Raw genomic sequence first — 14,889 nt, forward strand, 5'->3', positions numbered from 1 at the left:
TTCTCTGCCTTTTCAGATGCAAGGAGCATATGGCCCTAAACTCTGATGCTTTTTGGCTCTCCTGCTAGATTAAGTGCTCATTTGAGTCCCATATGGTGGCAAAAGAGCCCGAGCTATGCGAAAACCAACAAACCTTGAAAAGGAATGGCAGTGGAAATAAGGAATAAATATTCTTAAAACATGCCCAAATCACAGTGTCCAGACATCATACAGAATAAATCTACTTCCCAACTTCCTGTACCAGCCCAAGGGAGATGCTCTGAACTGCCATATGGAATGCCATCATTCCAACCTTGCACACCCTAGGTTGATAGACCTTGCAAAGTATTGGAGGTAGTGCCCTGTGACCGTGGGGCATGAGGTAAAAGTGCCTCATATTGCCCAAAAGATGAATAATGCTGCTGGCCTCTAAATAAATCAACTTTGTCTTTTCTGAAATGTGTGTGTATAAACGCACTGCATTTACATCTGTTCTCCTACATTGTTATAGCTGAAGTGCACACTACTGTAGGTAAAAGCTACGATTTCAAAGCAACGGCCAATGATAAAAATGTCCCAGTCTGTGTACGTTTCTTTAATTTATGTAAACAGAGGCTGAATGAGCTCTCCCCCGACATCTAGTGAGGAGCTGGAGGGAAAGACTTCAGGACAGACTGTTTGCAGAGACACTCCCACCATGCCTAGGTGCACAGCCTGATGGAGCTGCTTTGCCAAAATGATCACTTTGGGCTGCTGTTGGGTTACAAATCACTTTAGTACAGTAACTCTTCACGTAACATTGTAGTTATGTTCCTGAAAAATGCAACTTTAAGTGAAACAATGTTAAATGAATCCAATTTTCCCATAAGATTTAATGTAAATGCATGGGGTTAGGTTCCAAGGAAATTTTTGGGGGGCAGACAAAAGACATATACTGTACAGTACTGTACTGTGGTTGGGAAGTGCCCCTGGCTCACCCCACACAGGCACAGCCTGCTGCAGACAAGGACACTAGGAAGCACCTTTGAAGCAGCAGCAGCGGCAGCTTCCCCAGAGAAGAACTGGCTCGGACTTTGACGGGAATGCTCCAGGCCTGCCTCTTCCTGTCCCCGCTCCACTCCAGGCCCACCTCTTCCCACCCCCACTCCACCTCCTCTCCGGAGCACCCCCACCCCCCCAAAAAAGGTCTAAGCGCTGCCAAACAGCTGTTTGGCAGCGCTTAGGATTTTCTGGAAGGGAGGGAGAGGAGTGGAGACGCAGTGCTTTCCTGCTCCTCCCCCTCCCTCCCAGAAAGTCCTAAGTGCCACCAAACAGCTGTTTGGCAGTGGGGGAAGCACTGGGAGGGGGAGGAGATGGAGAAGGGGAATTTGTGCAATCTCCCTTGTAAAGTCCCTGCTCTTCCACAGAATCTTACAAGCAGGCAGCCAAATGACGTTATAAGGGAGCATTGCACAACTTTAAACGAGCATGTTCCCTAATTGAGCAGGGACATAACATGGAAACAATGTTAAGCGGGACGACGTTAAATGAGATGTTACTGTACTGAGTACAGAGGTAATGAAATGCTATCCTTATTGTATGAGTAAAGGGCAGCAGAACTGTACTTAGCCTGTCATGATTGAGGGTGTCACCCTAAACTGAACCTCACTCGCTAAGCAGGGTGTAGAGATGCCAAATCCCAGTGGAGATGGAAGGTGGGGACAGGTGTTCCCACTAAGGGGTAGGAACTCAGCCTGAAGAGTCTAGATACCATTTAACCTTCCCCTCTCCAGTGTTTAAAGACAGAGCTGCTTAGACTCAAGTGAGAATCATTGTTTCTGTTCAGTGATTACTAGAGTTCAGTCACTGAAAGTCAGGTCTAGAGGCTATCCCTTAGGCCTGGTGTAGGGACAGCTGTGAAATGAAAGACAATGCATAGACTGTATTGGCAGTGAGATTTCCTGCTACTCGGTGAAGTCATAAGAGCTGAAATCACGAAAGACCTGCGTTAAGTGGTGGAACCTCAGAACATGGGACTGCAGAAGTGGCAGTGAGCATCCAATAATGGCAGCACAGAGACCCGTGGCAGCAGAGAAAATCAGTCACAGCAAGTGACCAGTGGCAGGAGAAAAAAGCATCAAAGGCAGCAGCAAACAGCCAGTTGCAGAGGTGCCCAGCAACCACAGAGACATTGCTAGACACCCCCTCTCCCTTTCAGAGTTGGGGGGAAACCCCTGTGAACAGACATCTGAACTCTGGGTCCTCGCTAATGAAGGACAGCCAACAGTGAGTGGAGTGCAGTGGAGGAAGAGGGGAGTGATGTGTTAAAGGGACATTCATTCATTGGACTTTTCCCCTGGAAAGTGAGAAACTGAGGTAAAGGGCATTGCCCAATGCACTGTGGGGTTAAGTTTGTTTATGGCTGTATGCTTTTGAATGTAGTTGTAGTGTTTTCCCAGACTAATGCTTGGTTCTCTTTCCCTTTTAATAAAAGTTTTCTTTTGTTATACAGACTCAATTCTTGAGAGTGGGGAAGTATTGCCTCTTAGGCCTTGTCTACACTACGAGAGTAGTTCGATTTTACTTGCATCGAATTTTTGTAATCGATATTGCAAAGTCGAACGTGTGTGTCCACACTAAGGACAGTAATTCGACTTTGTGCGTCCACACTAACGGTGATAGCGTCGACATTCGAAGCGGTGCACTGTGGTCAGCTATCCCACAGTTCCCGCAGTCCCCTCTGCCCATTGGAATTCTGGGTGTAGCCGGCAATGCCTTCTGGGTAACAAAATGAGTCGAGGGTGCTTTTGGGAAACTGTCGTCATCCGTCCATCACTCCCGCCCTCCCTCCCTGAAAGCGCCGGCGGGAAAACAGTTCGCGCGCTTTTCCAGTCATTGACAGCGCGGACGCCACTGTACTCCGAGCATGGAGCCCGCTGCGACCATCGCTGCAGTTGTGGCCGCTCTCAACGTCTCGCAGCTTATCATAAAGGTTTCCCTGAGGCAGATGCAGAAAAGTCAGGCGAGGAGGCTACGGCACCGCGGTGATGTCCTGAAGTCTGAGAGTAGCACAGACCTGTCAGAAAGCAGGGGACCCAGCGCCGAGGACATCACAGTGGCAATGGGTCATGTTGATGCCGTGGAACGGCGATTCTGGGCACGGGAAACAAGCACTGAGTGGTGGGACCGCATAGTGCTGCAGGTCTGGGATGAATCCCAGTGGCTGCGAAACTTTCGCATGCGGAAGGGAACTTTCCTGGAACTTTGTGAGTTGCTGTCCCCTGCCCTGAAGCGCAGTGACACCCGGTTGCGAGCTGCACTGAGTGTACAGAAGCGAGTGGCCATAGCCCTCTGGAAGCTTGCAACGCCAGACAGCTACCGGTCAGTCGCGAACCAGTTTGGGGTGGGCAAATCTACCGTGGGGGTTGTTGTGATGCAAGTAGCCAAGGCAATCGTTGATGTACTGCTGCCAAAGGTAGTGACCCTGGGAAACGTGGAGGCGATCATAGATGGCTTCGCAGCGATGGGATTCCCAAACTGCGGTGGGGCCATAGATGGAACTCACATCCCTATCCTGGCACCGGACCACCAGGCCACCCAGTACATTAACCGAAAGGGCTACTTTTCCATGGTGCTGCAAGCACTGGTGGACCACAGGGGACGTTTTACCAACATCTACGTGGGATGGCCGGGCAAGGTTCATGACGCTCGTGTTTTCAGGAACTCTGGTCTGTTTAGACGGCTGCAACAAGGTATTTACTTCCCGGACCACAAAATAACTGTTGGGGATGTGGAGATGCCTATAGTCATCCTCGGGGACCCAGCCTACCCGCTAATGCCCTGGCTCATGAAGCCCTATACTGGCGCCCTGGACACTGAAAAAGAACTCTTCAACTACCGGCTGAGCAAGTGCAGAATGGTGGTGGAGTGTGCTTTTGGCCGTCTCAAGGGGAGATGGAGAAGCTTACTGACTCGCTGTGATCTCAGCGAAACCAATATCCCCATTGTTATAGCAGCTTGCTGTGTGCTCCACAATCTCTGTGAGAGCAAGGGGGAGACCTTTATGGCGGGGTGGGAGGTTGAGGAAAATAGCCTGGCTGGTGATTACTCACAGCCAGACAGCCGGGCGATTAGAAGAGACCAGCGGGAAGCGCTGTGCATCCGGGAGGCTTTGAAAGCAAAGTTCCTGAGTGAGCAGGGTAACCTGTGACTTTATAGTTTGTGTACTGAGAAGCTAAACCTGCCCCCGTTTCTTTACCCAGTTAATGTTGACTATCCTGTCCAGTTACATACCCCCTTCACCCCCCCTCCAACACACGTGTCGAAATAAAAATAGTTATACTTTGTTAAAGCACACTGTTTTCTTTAATACTGTTTTCGCGGGAATTTTTTAAAACTGGGACGCAGACTGTGGTGCGGGGCGGGTGTAGTGTTGTGACGCGAATGCAGCTTCTAAACTCAAGGATTGACAGGCTCCGCTGCGGTGGGATGCTTGTTTCAACGGAGCCTGTCAACCCTCCTGATCGGGACTGTGTGTATGGGGGGTCTATTTGACTTTGTGGCAGGGGGAGGACGGTTACAGATCCCATGCTGTGTGGCTCTGTCATCCTGCCTAAGGACCGGCGCTTAAGATCTGTAACTGCCCTCCCCCGCCACAAAGTCACAGAGCAACCCACCCCCCCCCAACATTACATCAAAACAACCTCCCAGACTAACCGGGGCAACTAGTCACTGCATCACTGCACTGTGTATGTGCCCTGCTGCTGTGCCTGCCCCCGACTATGTACCCTGCCAAAGGAGACTGTCCTGTCCAATTACCAACCCCCTTTCCCCTCCTCCTCCAAAAGAACATGATTGAAACAGTAGTTAACAGAAACAAATTTTTTATTATCAACTACACATGGCATTGGGAGGTGAAACTTGGATGGGGGCTTGTGTCAGGCGGGAAGGAAAGAACTTTTCAAATTTTGGGAAATGAGAGCCTTCTGCTACTAGAGCTCTCTGCAGGGGTGGAGTGAGACTTAGCAGGGACTCTGCCGCCTCTCCTTCTTTGCACTTTGGGTGAGGTGGGTATGGGACTTGGTGGCGGGGGAGGGTGGTTAGAGATGGACTGCAGCGGGGCTCTGTCCTCCTGCCTCCGTTCCTGCAGAACATCCACAAGGCGCCGGAGCGTGTCCGTTTGCTCCCTCAGTAGTCCAAGCAGCGTTTGAGTCGCCTGCTGGTCTTCCTGCCGCCACCTCTCCTCCCGATCCATGTTGGCTTGGTGCATTCGGGTCAAGTTCTCCCGCCACTGGGTCTGCTGTGCTGCCTGGGCTTGGGAAGAGGCCATAAGCTCAGAGAACATGTCCTCCCGTGTCCTCTTCTTCCTACGCCTAATCCGCGCTAGCCTCTGGGAGTGTGATTCCAGGCTAGGTTGTGAGACAGTCGCAGACGGGGCTGTGGAAATGGGAAAAAGGGAGTGAATTCCTCTGAAAGATAAATGTAGTTGTGAACAAAGAACATAGTCTTTCTCTGTGAACAAGACCATGCACAGCACCTTTCACATGCGCACTCAGCACAAGGTCGAATTCTCGGCCTTCGCATTCAGTGCCTGGGGTCTTGCACAGCACATTTGAGAAGCGGGGCAGCACAACGGAATTTCTGTTGCAGGCAGACATGGTAAGCCGTACACTTGTGGCAGTTTAAAACTTTTATATTACCACTGGCCTCATTTCACATTTAAATCAATGTCAGTCCCTGCTGCCAGCAATCCAGCAAGCGGGAACTCTGCCCCTGTCCCACCCCCTCGCGGCTGTCCCCGGGAACGATCCCTTTCGGCTGCCCCTCTCCCGCCTCCACCGCGTGGCTGCAAACCAGCGGTTACAGTTCTGTAAAGGAACGGGAAAGCAGTCCCAACACTAACATTCCCCTACCTAATTAAAAGCAGGTCACCATGGCCGACATCACCCTGATGAGGATCTCCGAGAGCGACAAAGAGAGAATGCTCCGGGAAAGCCTCCAAAGACCAGGGCCGTATGCCGCCCTGCTGTGCAGAGCAATGATCCCCGAGTACTTGATAATCTCGTGGCGCGGCAACGTGTCGTACTTCGGAGGACCCAATAAGGCCGCTCTCCCCAAGAACCTCATGCAACGGCTTTCAAGTTACCTCCAGGAGAGCTTCATCGAGATGTCCCAGGAGGATTACTGCTCTATCCCCGGACACATAGACCGCATTTTACTGTAGCTGCAGTAGCAGGGAATAAACAGTAGAGCGGCTTGTGCAGGACAATCACTGAAAACCGGACATTGCTAGATTTCTTTTCAAAACTTGCACTGCCCATTACTAAACCGTTAAGCGCCTAGGGCACACTAATCATGAACAACCCATTCTTTTAATTGTTAATATTCCTGTTTTGTTAAAAATAAATGTTTAGATGTTTACAACACTTACTGGCTGATCCTTCACCAGATTCTGTGTCCGGGGTAAAGGCTGGGGACGCTTCGTAGGGGATCTCTGTAAGGGTGATGAAGAGATCCTGGCTGTCGGGGAAATCAGCGTTGTGAGAGCTGCCGACTGCCTCGCCCTCCTCATCTCCTTCCTCATCTTCCCCGTCCCCTAACATGTCCGAGGAACCGGCCGTGGACAGTATCCCATCCTCAGAGTCCACGGTCACTGGTGGGGTAGTGGTGGCGGCAGCACCGAGGATGGAATGCAGTGCCTCGTAGAAACGGGATGTCTGGGGATGGGATCCGGAGCGTCCGTTTGCCTCTTTGGTCTTCTGGTAGCCTTGTCTCAGCTCCTTGATTTTCACGCGGCACTGCGTTGCATCCCGGCTGTATCCTCTCTCTGCCATGTCTTTAGAGATCTTCTCGTAGATCTTTGCATTCCTTCTTTTGGATCGCAGCTCGGAAAGCACGGACTCATCGCCCCACACAGCGATGAGATCCAAGACTTCACGATCAGTCCATGCTGGGGCTCTCTTTCTATTCCCAGACTGCACGGCCATCACTGCTGGAGAGCTCTGCATCGTTGCCAGTGCTGCTGTGCTCGCCACGATGTCCAGACAGGAAATGAGATTCAAACTGGCCAGACAGGAAAAGGAATTCAAATTCAAATTTTCCCGGGGCTTTTCCTGTGTGGCTGGTCAGAGCATCCGAGCTCGCACTGCTGTCCAGAGCGTCAACAGAGTGGTGCACTGTGGGATAGCTCCCGGAGCTATTAGCGTCGATTTCCATCCACACCTAGCCTAATTCAACATGGCCATGTCGAATTTAGCGCTACTCCCCTCGTCGGGGAGGAGTACAGAAGTCGAATTAAAGAGACCTCTATGTCGAACTAAATAGCATCGCAGTGTGGACGGGTGCAGGGTTAATTCGATTTAACGGCGCTAACTTCGACATAAACGCCTAATGTAGACCAGGCCTTAGAGGCACTCAAGGGTGGTAGTAACTTTTCTCAGATTACCGGGTAGGGGCTTGAGCTGATTCTGTTTTGTATTGTTAAGAGGAACCCCCAGATATCGAGCCTGGCCTTGTTGCTGCCAATTCCACCTGGCAGAAGGGTTATATTTAAAAACTGAATATTTTTGTTGAGACAGCTTGACATTTTCTTGTGCAGAAGCTTGCTGGGCTTTATATGCACCAAGAATTCACATAAGCTTATTTCAATGGGAATGGTTCCCTGGATGAGTGTTGCCTCTTACATAACAGCTTCCCAAATATCCATATTAATAGTGAGAAAGTAACTTCTACACAGGAAGACTCAGCAAGGGTTAGTGAACTCTTGAAGAGAAGAAGCCACTTGCTATTAAGTATCAAAACACGGATCTCATTAGTTGTTTGTATCACACAGATTTCAATCCTAAAAGACGTTCAAGAGAGAGGAAAAGGCAAATGTCACTCTTCAGAAATATTAATTGCTGAGGCTTTGCAGACCTTTGAGTGACCAGAGGGTGGAAGTATAGAGTTATCAGTCTTTTCACTAGCTTAGCAAACACTACAGACTTCAATAACGTTGTGTTGGTGTACATTTTACACACAATTGGTTCTAGTTAAATGTACATATTTTTGGTTCTGTTTCACAAGAGGGTGAAAAATAACTACCCTTTGCCTGGTATAATTTTGGTGATTTCCCCCCTGTGTAATTGCTTTTTATCTCTTTACTTTGTGACATATTTAGTGACACCAAAACCATATTAACCAATTAGCTGCATAGGTACTCCACTTATACACAGGTGAACATTGGATCTGAGAAGATGGTCTTGGGTCTTTAATACATTACACCTTATGTAATTATGACATTTTTCTAATAATGCTTAGCATGTATGTAGCTACCATACAGTGATATTTGAGATACCAAAGCTATCACCTGTTTTAAGTATAGGAAAAAATCTCTGGTAATCCAGGTCTCACTGTGTGGAAAAAGTGTGGCGGAGGTCTTACTCTATAACCTTGGCCAAGTGCCTTACAGAAAATTCCAAAATAAAACATTCCACCACATGCATTTCTCCTCCTGGGAAAAGGATGAGACAACAAACATGTAACAGATGCTTAATATACTGGCAGGTGCTCAAATAGTGTGTTGATAAGCACAGAATGAGAACCTACAGAGAATAGAATTTCCATGCCTCAGTTTCCCTCCCTGTACAACTGGCATAATCTTTATCCCCCCTTTGTAATGTGCAGGTCCAGTGAGATAAAGACATAGAAAAGACAGTTACCTTTTCCGTAACTGGTGTTCTTCTAGATGTGTTGCTCATGTCCATTCCACAATAGGTGGGCGTACTTGCCACGTGCACCGGTGCCTGACGTTTTTCCCCTAGCAGTACCCATGGGGAGTGCTCCTAGCAACCCCTGGAGTGGCACCTCTATGGCACGGTATAAGGGGCACTGTGCGCTCCCCCCACCCTCAGTTCCTTCTTCACAGACAACTCTGACAGAGGGGAAGGAGGGTGGGATGTGGAATGGATATGAGCAACACATCTCAAGTTCACCAAGTTCAGGTCCCATTGTGGGACTGGGGGTCTAACATATGGGAAGAGACGATCCAATCCCTTAAGGAATCGGCCAGTCGTAGCATGGGAGAATACTGTCTGCCCCTGCACTGGCGGGTTGAAGGCTGATATGGCCGCCAAGTGCACCTTGACGGATGAGGGCACTAGGCCTTGAGCTCTAAGGTGAAGGAGGTAGTTTAAAATGAGTTGGATTGGAGCAGCCACGGGCGAAATGCCCCACTCAGCTGCCCATCAGGAAAACCGAGACCACTTTGCCAGGTTGGCCCGACGCATGGAGGGCTGCCTACTTTCCAGGAGGATGTACTGAACCCCTTCTGAGCACGTCCTTTCCTCCTGGCCAAACCATTGAGCAGCCATGCTATGAGGTGGTGTGCTGCTAGGTTGGGGTGGAGGAGGCGGCCCTGGTCCTGGGAAAGCAGGTCTGGGCAGCATGGCAATGGCCATGACGGGGTGACTTCTAGGCTCGCAAGAGTCCCGTACCAATGCTACCTGGGCCATGCCAGGACAACCAGGAGGACCCGGGTCCTGTCCGTTTTTATCTTCTCTAAGACCTTTCCAATTGGGGGGAAGGCATAGAGAAGCTGGCCTGACCAGGATAGGAGGAAGGCATTGGATATGGTATCCACTCCCAACTCCCCTCCCCCTGGAGCAGAAACGGGGACACCGGCTGTTCTGCTGAGTCGCAAACAGGTCCACCTGGGAGTTCCCCACTCTTGGAAAATCCTGTGAACCACCTCTGGGTGTAAAGATCACTCATGCTGAGAGGAAACGTCTCGGCTCAGGTAATCAGCCCGCGAGTTCCGGGCACCCGGTAAGTGGTGGGCTTGTAGGCAAATGTCGTGGCCTATACAGAAGTCCCACAGACTGAAGGCTTCCTGGCAGAGGGCAGAGGAGTGGGCCCCGCCTTGCCTGTTGATGTAAAACATCGAGGCTGTGTTGTGCATGAGAACCTTGACCACTCTGCCCTCCAAGTACAAGGAGAAGGCTATGTATGCCAGCCAGACCGCCCTGAGCTCCTTGACATTTATATGCAGGGCAAGGTCCTGCACGGACCACAGACCTTGGATCTGAATGTTCCCCACATGGGCTCCCCACCCCAGGTCCGACGTGTTGGACACCAGCTCCACCGAAGGGGGCCTGCCCCTGAATGGGACCCCATGGATCATGTTCCCTGGGGAGGTGATCACCGGCTCGGGTACAGTGGGGAGGTGTAGGGAGGTGATCACCGGCTCGGGTACAGTGAGGACTTTGTTCATCCTGTCTCTGGACTGGGAGAACATCAAAGCCAACCAGAGCTGGAGGGGCCTCATCCTGAGTCTGGCATGGTGAACCACATATGTGCATGCCAACATGTGACCCAGGAGCTGGAGGCATGCTCTGGCTGTGGTCACGGGAAACCTTGTGACTGTGTCGAGGAGCCCTTTCAGGGTCTTGAATCTGTCTGGTGGGACGGAGACCCTGGTCGATGTTGTGTCTAGGACTTCCCCAATAAAATCTATGCACTGCACTGGGACAAATGTGGACTTGGTGTCGTTTACCAACAGGCCCAGGGTGGCGCACATGGACAGGAGGCACGCCACGTGATCCCGCATCTGCGACCTGGAGCTGTCCTTGACCAGCCAGTCATTGAGATAGGGGAAGATCTGAACCCCACGACATCTGAGGTAAGTCGCCACCACAGACATGCACTTTGTGAATACCCTAGGAGAAGTGGACGGGCCAAATGCGAGGACTGTAAATTGGTAGTGTTCCTGCCCAACCGTGAAACAAAGGAAACACCTGTATCCCTCGAATATATATGTGGAAGTACGTGTCCTGCATATCAAGTGGCATACCAGTCCCCAGGATCCAGGGAGGGGATGATGGAGGATAGAGAGACCATGCGAAACTTAAGCTTTACCATGTACTGGTTCAGGCATCACAGATCCAGGATGGGCCTGAGCCCCCTTTTGGCCTTCGGGATAAGGAAATAGCGGGAGTAGTACCCCTTGCGTCTGAACTCTGCTGGCACCACTTCCACCGCTCCAAAGCCAAGGAGCTGCCCCACCTCCTGCTCGAGCAGGGCCTCATGAGAGGGGTCCCCCAGGAGGGACAGGGACAGAGGGTGGTTGGGCGGGGTAGAGGAAAACTGGAGGGTGTAGCCCTGGGAGACGGTATTGAGGACCCAACAGTCTGAAGTCAGCCACGACCACTCTGGAAGAAAAGCACACAACCGGTTGGAGAAGGGAAGCTTTATTGTGGGTGGATCCCTGGTATGAACTGGTAAGTCACCCCTGGGCGTCCCGTCAAAACTGACGTTTCCCCACCTGTTTGCCCTTGGAGGGCCCAGGCTGGGAGGCAGACCAGGACTGCTTCTGGGAGCGTTTCTTATAGTTCCTTGACTTTTTATAAGGGGGCTCATAGTTAGAGTGGGTGGCCTGGATGGGAGCCTGCTGAGGCTTAAACTTGGCCCTGGCTGGAGACGGGACATAGAATCCAAGTGTCTTAAGCATTGTGCGGGAATCGTTCAAGCCGTGCAATTTCGTGTCCATCTGTTCTGCAAACAGGGCCTTGCCATTGAATGGAAGGTCCTGCAAGGAGTTCTGCGCCTCACTGGACAGCCCAGATAGTAGGAGCCACAATGCCCTCCTCATGGATACCGCGGAGGTCATAGACCTTGCAGCCGTATCCGTGGCATCCGACGCTGCCTGCAGGGTTGCCCTGGCAGCTGTTGTACCCTCCTCCACCAGAGCCTTGAACTCTTTCTTGTCACACTCCCGGAGGGAGTACTTAAACTTGGGTAAGGAGCCCCACAAACTGAACTCATACCGACCCAGGAGGGCCTGATGGTTTGCCACCCATAAGTGGAAACGTGAGGACTAATAAACCTTTCTCCCAAATAAGTCCAGCCTCTTTGAGTCTTTATTTTTCGGAGTAGGGGCTGGTTGACCCTGCCTCTCCTTGTGGTTGACCAGCTCAAGCAACAGGGAGTTGGGTTCAGGGTGGGTGTACAGGTATTCATGCCCCTTAGCGGGCACAAAGTACTTCCATTCCACCCTCTTAGAGATGGGGGGCAAGGAAGCTGGGGTTTGTCACAAGGCATTTGAAATTTTTGCCACCCCTTTGTGGGGTGGGAGGGCTACCCTGCCCCGTGCCGAGGCCAAGAGGACGTTGAAGAGGGAGTCCGAGGGTTCCTTTACCTCCTCGGCCTGAAGGTTGAGGCTCAATGCCACCCTTTTTAATAGTTCCTGGTGGGCCTTAGAGTCCTTCTGCAGAACAGGGGGAGGAGGGGCTGTAATCACCTCATCAGGGGGAGATGAGGATGGGGGTGCGGTACTCTGCATACCCACTGGTACCGGAGGTCCCACCACTTGGTCACCCTCTGAGTGCGGAACCGAAGATGCACACCCCACCAACTCCTTTCTGGGAGGCTGGGATAGGGAGGCCGACGGTCTCGCCAAGGCTCTGGCCACTGAGCGAGCCTCCACTGGGGGCTGTGTCAGGGGCCACGGGGCCCATTGGTACCACAGTGCCGGTCTCCACTGGGGGCTGTGTCAGGGGCCACGGGGCCCATTGGTACCACAGTGCCGGTCTCCACTGGGGGCTGTGTCAGGGGCCACGGGGCCCATTGGTACCACAGTGCCGGCCAAGGAGCCCTGCTGTGGCACCGGCGGAGCAGGCTGTTCAGGCTGACTAGCCTGTCCCATCGACTGACGACTATGAAGGGAGGCCGGGCTGGTGTACAACTTGCTGCTGTCCCAGGACCGGGAGGAGCGGTGGTGTCAGGAACAGTGCTGGCCACGAGATTGCGATCCTGACGTGGAGGAGGAGTACTGCCAGTAGCAGCTGCTCCACGATTGGCTCCGGTGAGCGGATCCGCGATGGCGAGGTGCCGGCCATCAACACCTGGGGCTGCGGGAGCGGTGCCGCGGCGTGGTCCTGGAGCGAGATGAAGAATGGGAATGGTGTCGGTGCCCATATCGCGATGGGCTACAGTGGTCTCTTGGAAACGAGGACCTCCGGTGCCATCTGTCCTGGTCTCGACGGGGCCTGCTCCCCTCACGAGGTCTACAGTCTCTCGAGGCGGAGCAGTGCCTGGAACCCCTGGCAGTCGGAACCCAGCCAGACAACCTGGTGGGGGTCGACGGGGACCGGCGTGGACTGCGCACGAGCTGTCACTGAGTGGCGAACAGCGTCGGGAACATTCCCTCGACCGTGAACAGTACCGACTAGGCGGTGACTGCGGAGATCCAAGCAGTGGCTTGCCTCTGGACCGGGGAGCCAATTGTGGTGGTGCCCCTGGTACTGGCAGAGACATAACGTCCCAGGCCGCTTGCAGGGCCTCCAGTGTGGAGGGCACCCGGACATCCGGGGGAGCCTGCGCCAAGTGGGCCGGGCTACTCCACTCAACCTGAGTCGGAGGCCTGGAAGCCGACAGGGATTGAATACTGCCCAACGTGGGTCTAGTCTCTCCCCCGGTCTTGTTCCGGTGTCTCAGCGGAGAAGGCCTCTTCTTAGCCTCCTTGGCATGCCCCGTGGATGGGGAGCAGTGCCGACTGGTGGAAGGCACCGAAGGGTCGCCGCGCACCAACACCGCGGTATCCAGTGCCGACTCGGAGCAGCGCATGGGAGTCAGGGTCAACGCTGACTCCATCAGAATTGCTTGGAGCCGAATGTCCCTTTCCTTCTTGGTCCAAGGCTTGAAAGATCTGCAAATCTTGCAGTGATCACTGAGATGGGTTTCCCCCAGACAACGTAAACAGTCCATGTGCGGATCACTCACTGGCATCGGCCATCTGCAAGTGTTGCTGACTTAAAGCCCGGGGCACGCCCCGACTCAGGCGCACGAAATTAAACTAACACTAATCTAAACTACTTTAACTACAGGTACTACTAACTATGAATGGACAAGAGTTCAAGAGGAAGTTTAGACTTGAAATTAGATGAAGGTTTCTAACCATTAGGAGTGAAGTTCTGGAACAGCCTTCCAACGGGAATAGTGGGGACAAAAGACATATCTGGCTTCAAGATTAAGCTTGATAAGTTTATGGAGGGGATGGTATGATGGGAAAGCCTAATTTTGGCAATTAATTGGTCTTTGATTATTAGCAGGTAAATATGCCCAATGGTCTGTGATGGGATGTTAGATGGGGTGGGATCTGAGTTACTACAGAGAATTCTTTCCTGGGTGCTGGCTGGTGAGTCTTGCCCACATGCTCAGGGTTTAACTGATCGCCATATTTGGGGTCGTGAAGGAATTTTCCTCCAGGGCAGATTGGCAGAGGCCTTGGAGGTTTTTCGCCTTCCTCTGCAGCGTGGGACATGGGTCACTTGCTGGAGGATTCTCTGCACCTTGAGGTCTTTAAACCACGGAGTTGAGGACTTCAATAACTCAGGCATAGGTTAGGGGTTTGTTACAGGAGTGGGTGGGTGAGATTCTGTGGCCTGCGTTGTGCAGAACGTCAGACTAGATGATCATAATGGTCCCTTCTGACCTTAAAGTCTATGAGGAAAGCTGCAGCCAAGCTGGAGCAGAGCAGTTCTGATGCACGTTCACTGGCAGCAAGAAGGAACCGAGGTGGGGAGGGGAGTGCACAGAGCCCTTTATGCCATGACATAGAGGCGCCACTCCAGGGGCCGATAGGGGTCAGGGCACTCCCCTGCTGGTACTGCTAGGGGAAAAACTTCCAGCACCGATGCACGTGGCGAGCATGCACACCTATCGTGGAATGGACATGAGCAATCACTCGAAGAAGAACTGGCTGTTATCTGCAAGGTAACACAACTCACACCTCTCTTTATAGCCACTGACATACTCACATACAGAACCTATAATGAAACAGAACACTATTACCTTGCAGGAGAAACCCACTGAGGGCAGAAAAGCAGTCTCCCAGTACTACCTTCTGGATCTTTTAAGATACAAAGGAGCAGAGGCACTTAAGGAACTCTATGCTAG

At 52.1% G+C, this 14,889-nt stretch overlaps 1 protein-coding gene across 1 annotated transcript; it reads right to left on the reverse strand.

The window, feature by feature from the left end:
* Positions 1-4,842: 4,842 nt before the first annotated feature.
* LOC135982329 (uncharacterized) lies at positions 4,843-7,358 on the reverse strand. The gene is made up of 2 exons (XM_065588405.1): positions 6,389-7,358; positions 4,843-5,394 (listed from the first exon to the last, which is right to left on the reverse strand). Exons 1-2 carry the CDS (start codon positions 6,963-6,965, stop codon positions 4,919-4,921), a joined length of 1,053 nt encoding a protein of 350 aa, XP_065444477.1. The 5' UTR covers positions 6,966-7,358; the 3' UTR covers positions 4,843-4,918.
* Between the last annotated feature and the right edge of the window lie 7,531 nt (positions 7,359-14,889).

Source organism: Chrysemys picta, chromosome 3 (genome assembly GCF_011386835.1).
Source record: "Chrysemys picta bellii isolate R12L10 chromosome 3, ASM1138683v2, whole genome shotgun sequence".
NCBI lineage: Eukaryota > Metazoa > Chordata > Testudines > Emydidae > Chrysemys > Chrysemys picta.

Excerpts from the sequence above, each read along its gene's own strand:
- LOC135982329 (XM_065588405.1), bottom strand. The coding sequence starts at position 6,965 with ATGCAGAGCTCTCCAGCAGTGATGGCCGTGCAGTCTGGGAATAGAAAG. Across the intron at positions 5,395-6,388 it reads ATCTGGTGAAGGATCAGCCA|CCCCGTCTGCGACTGTCTCA; the intron begins GTAAGTGTTGTA and ends CCATTTCCACAG.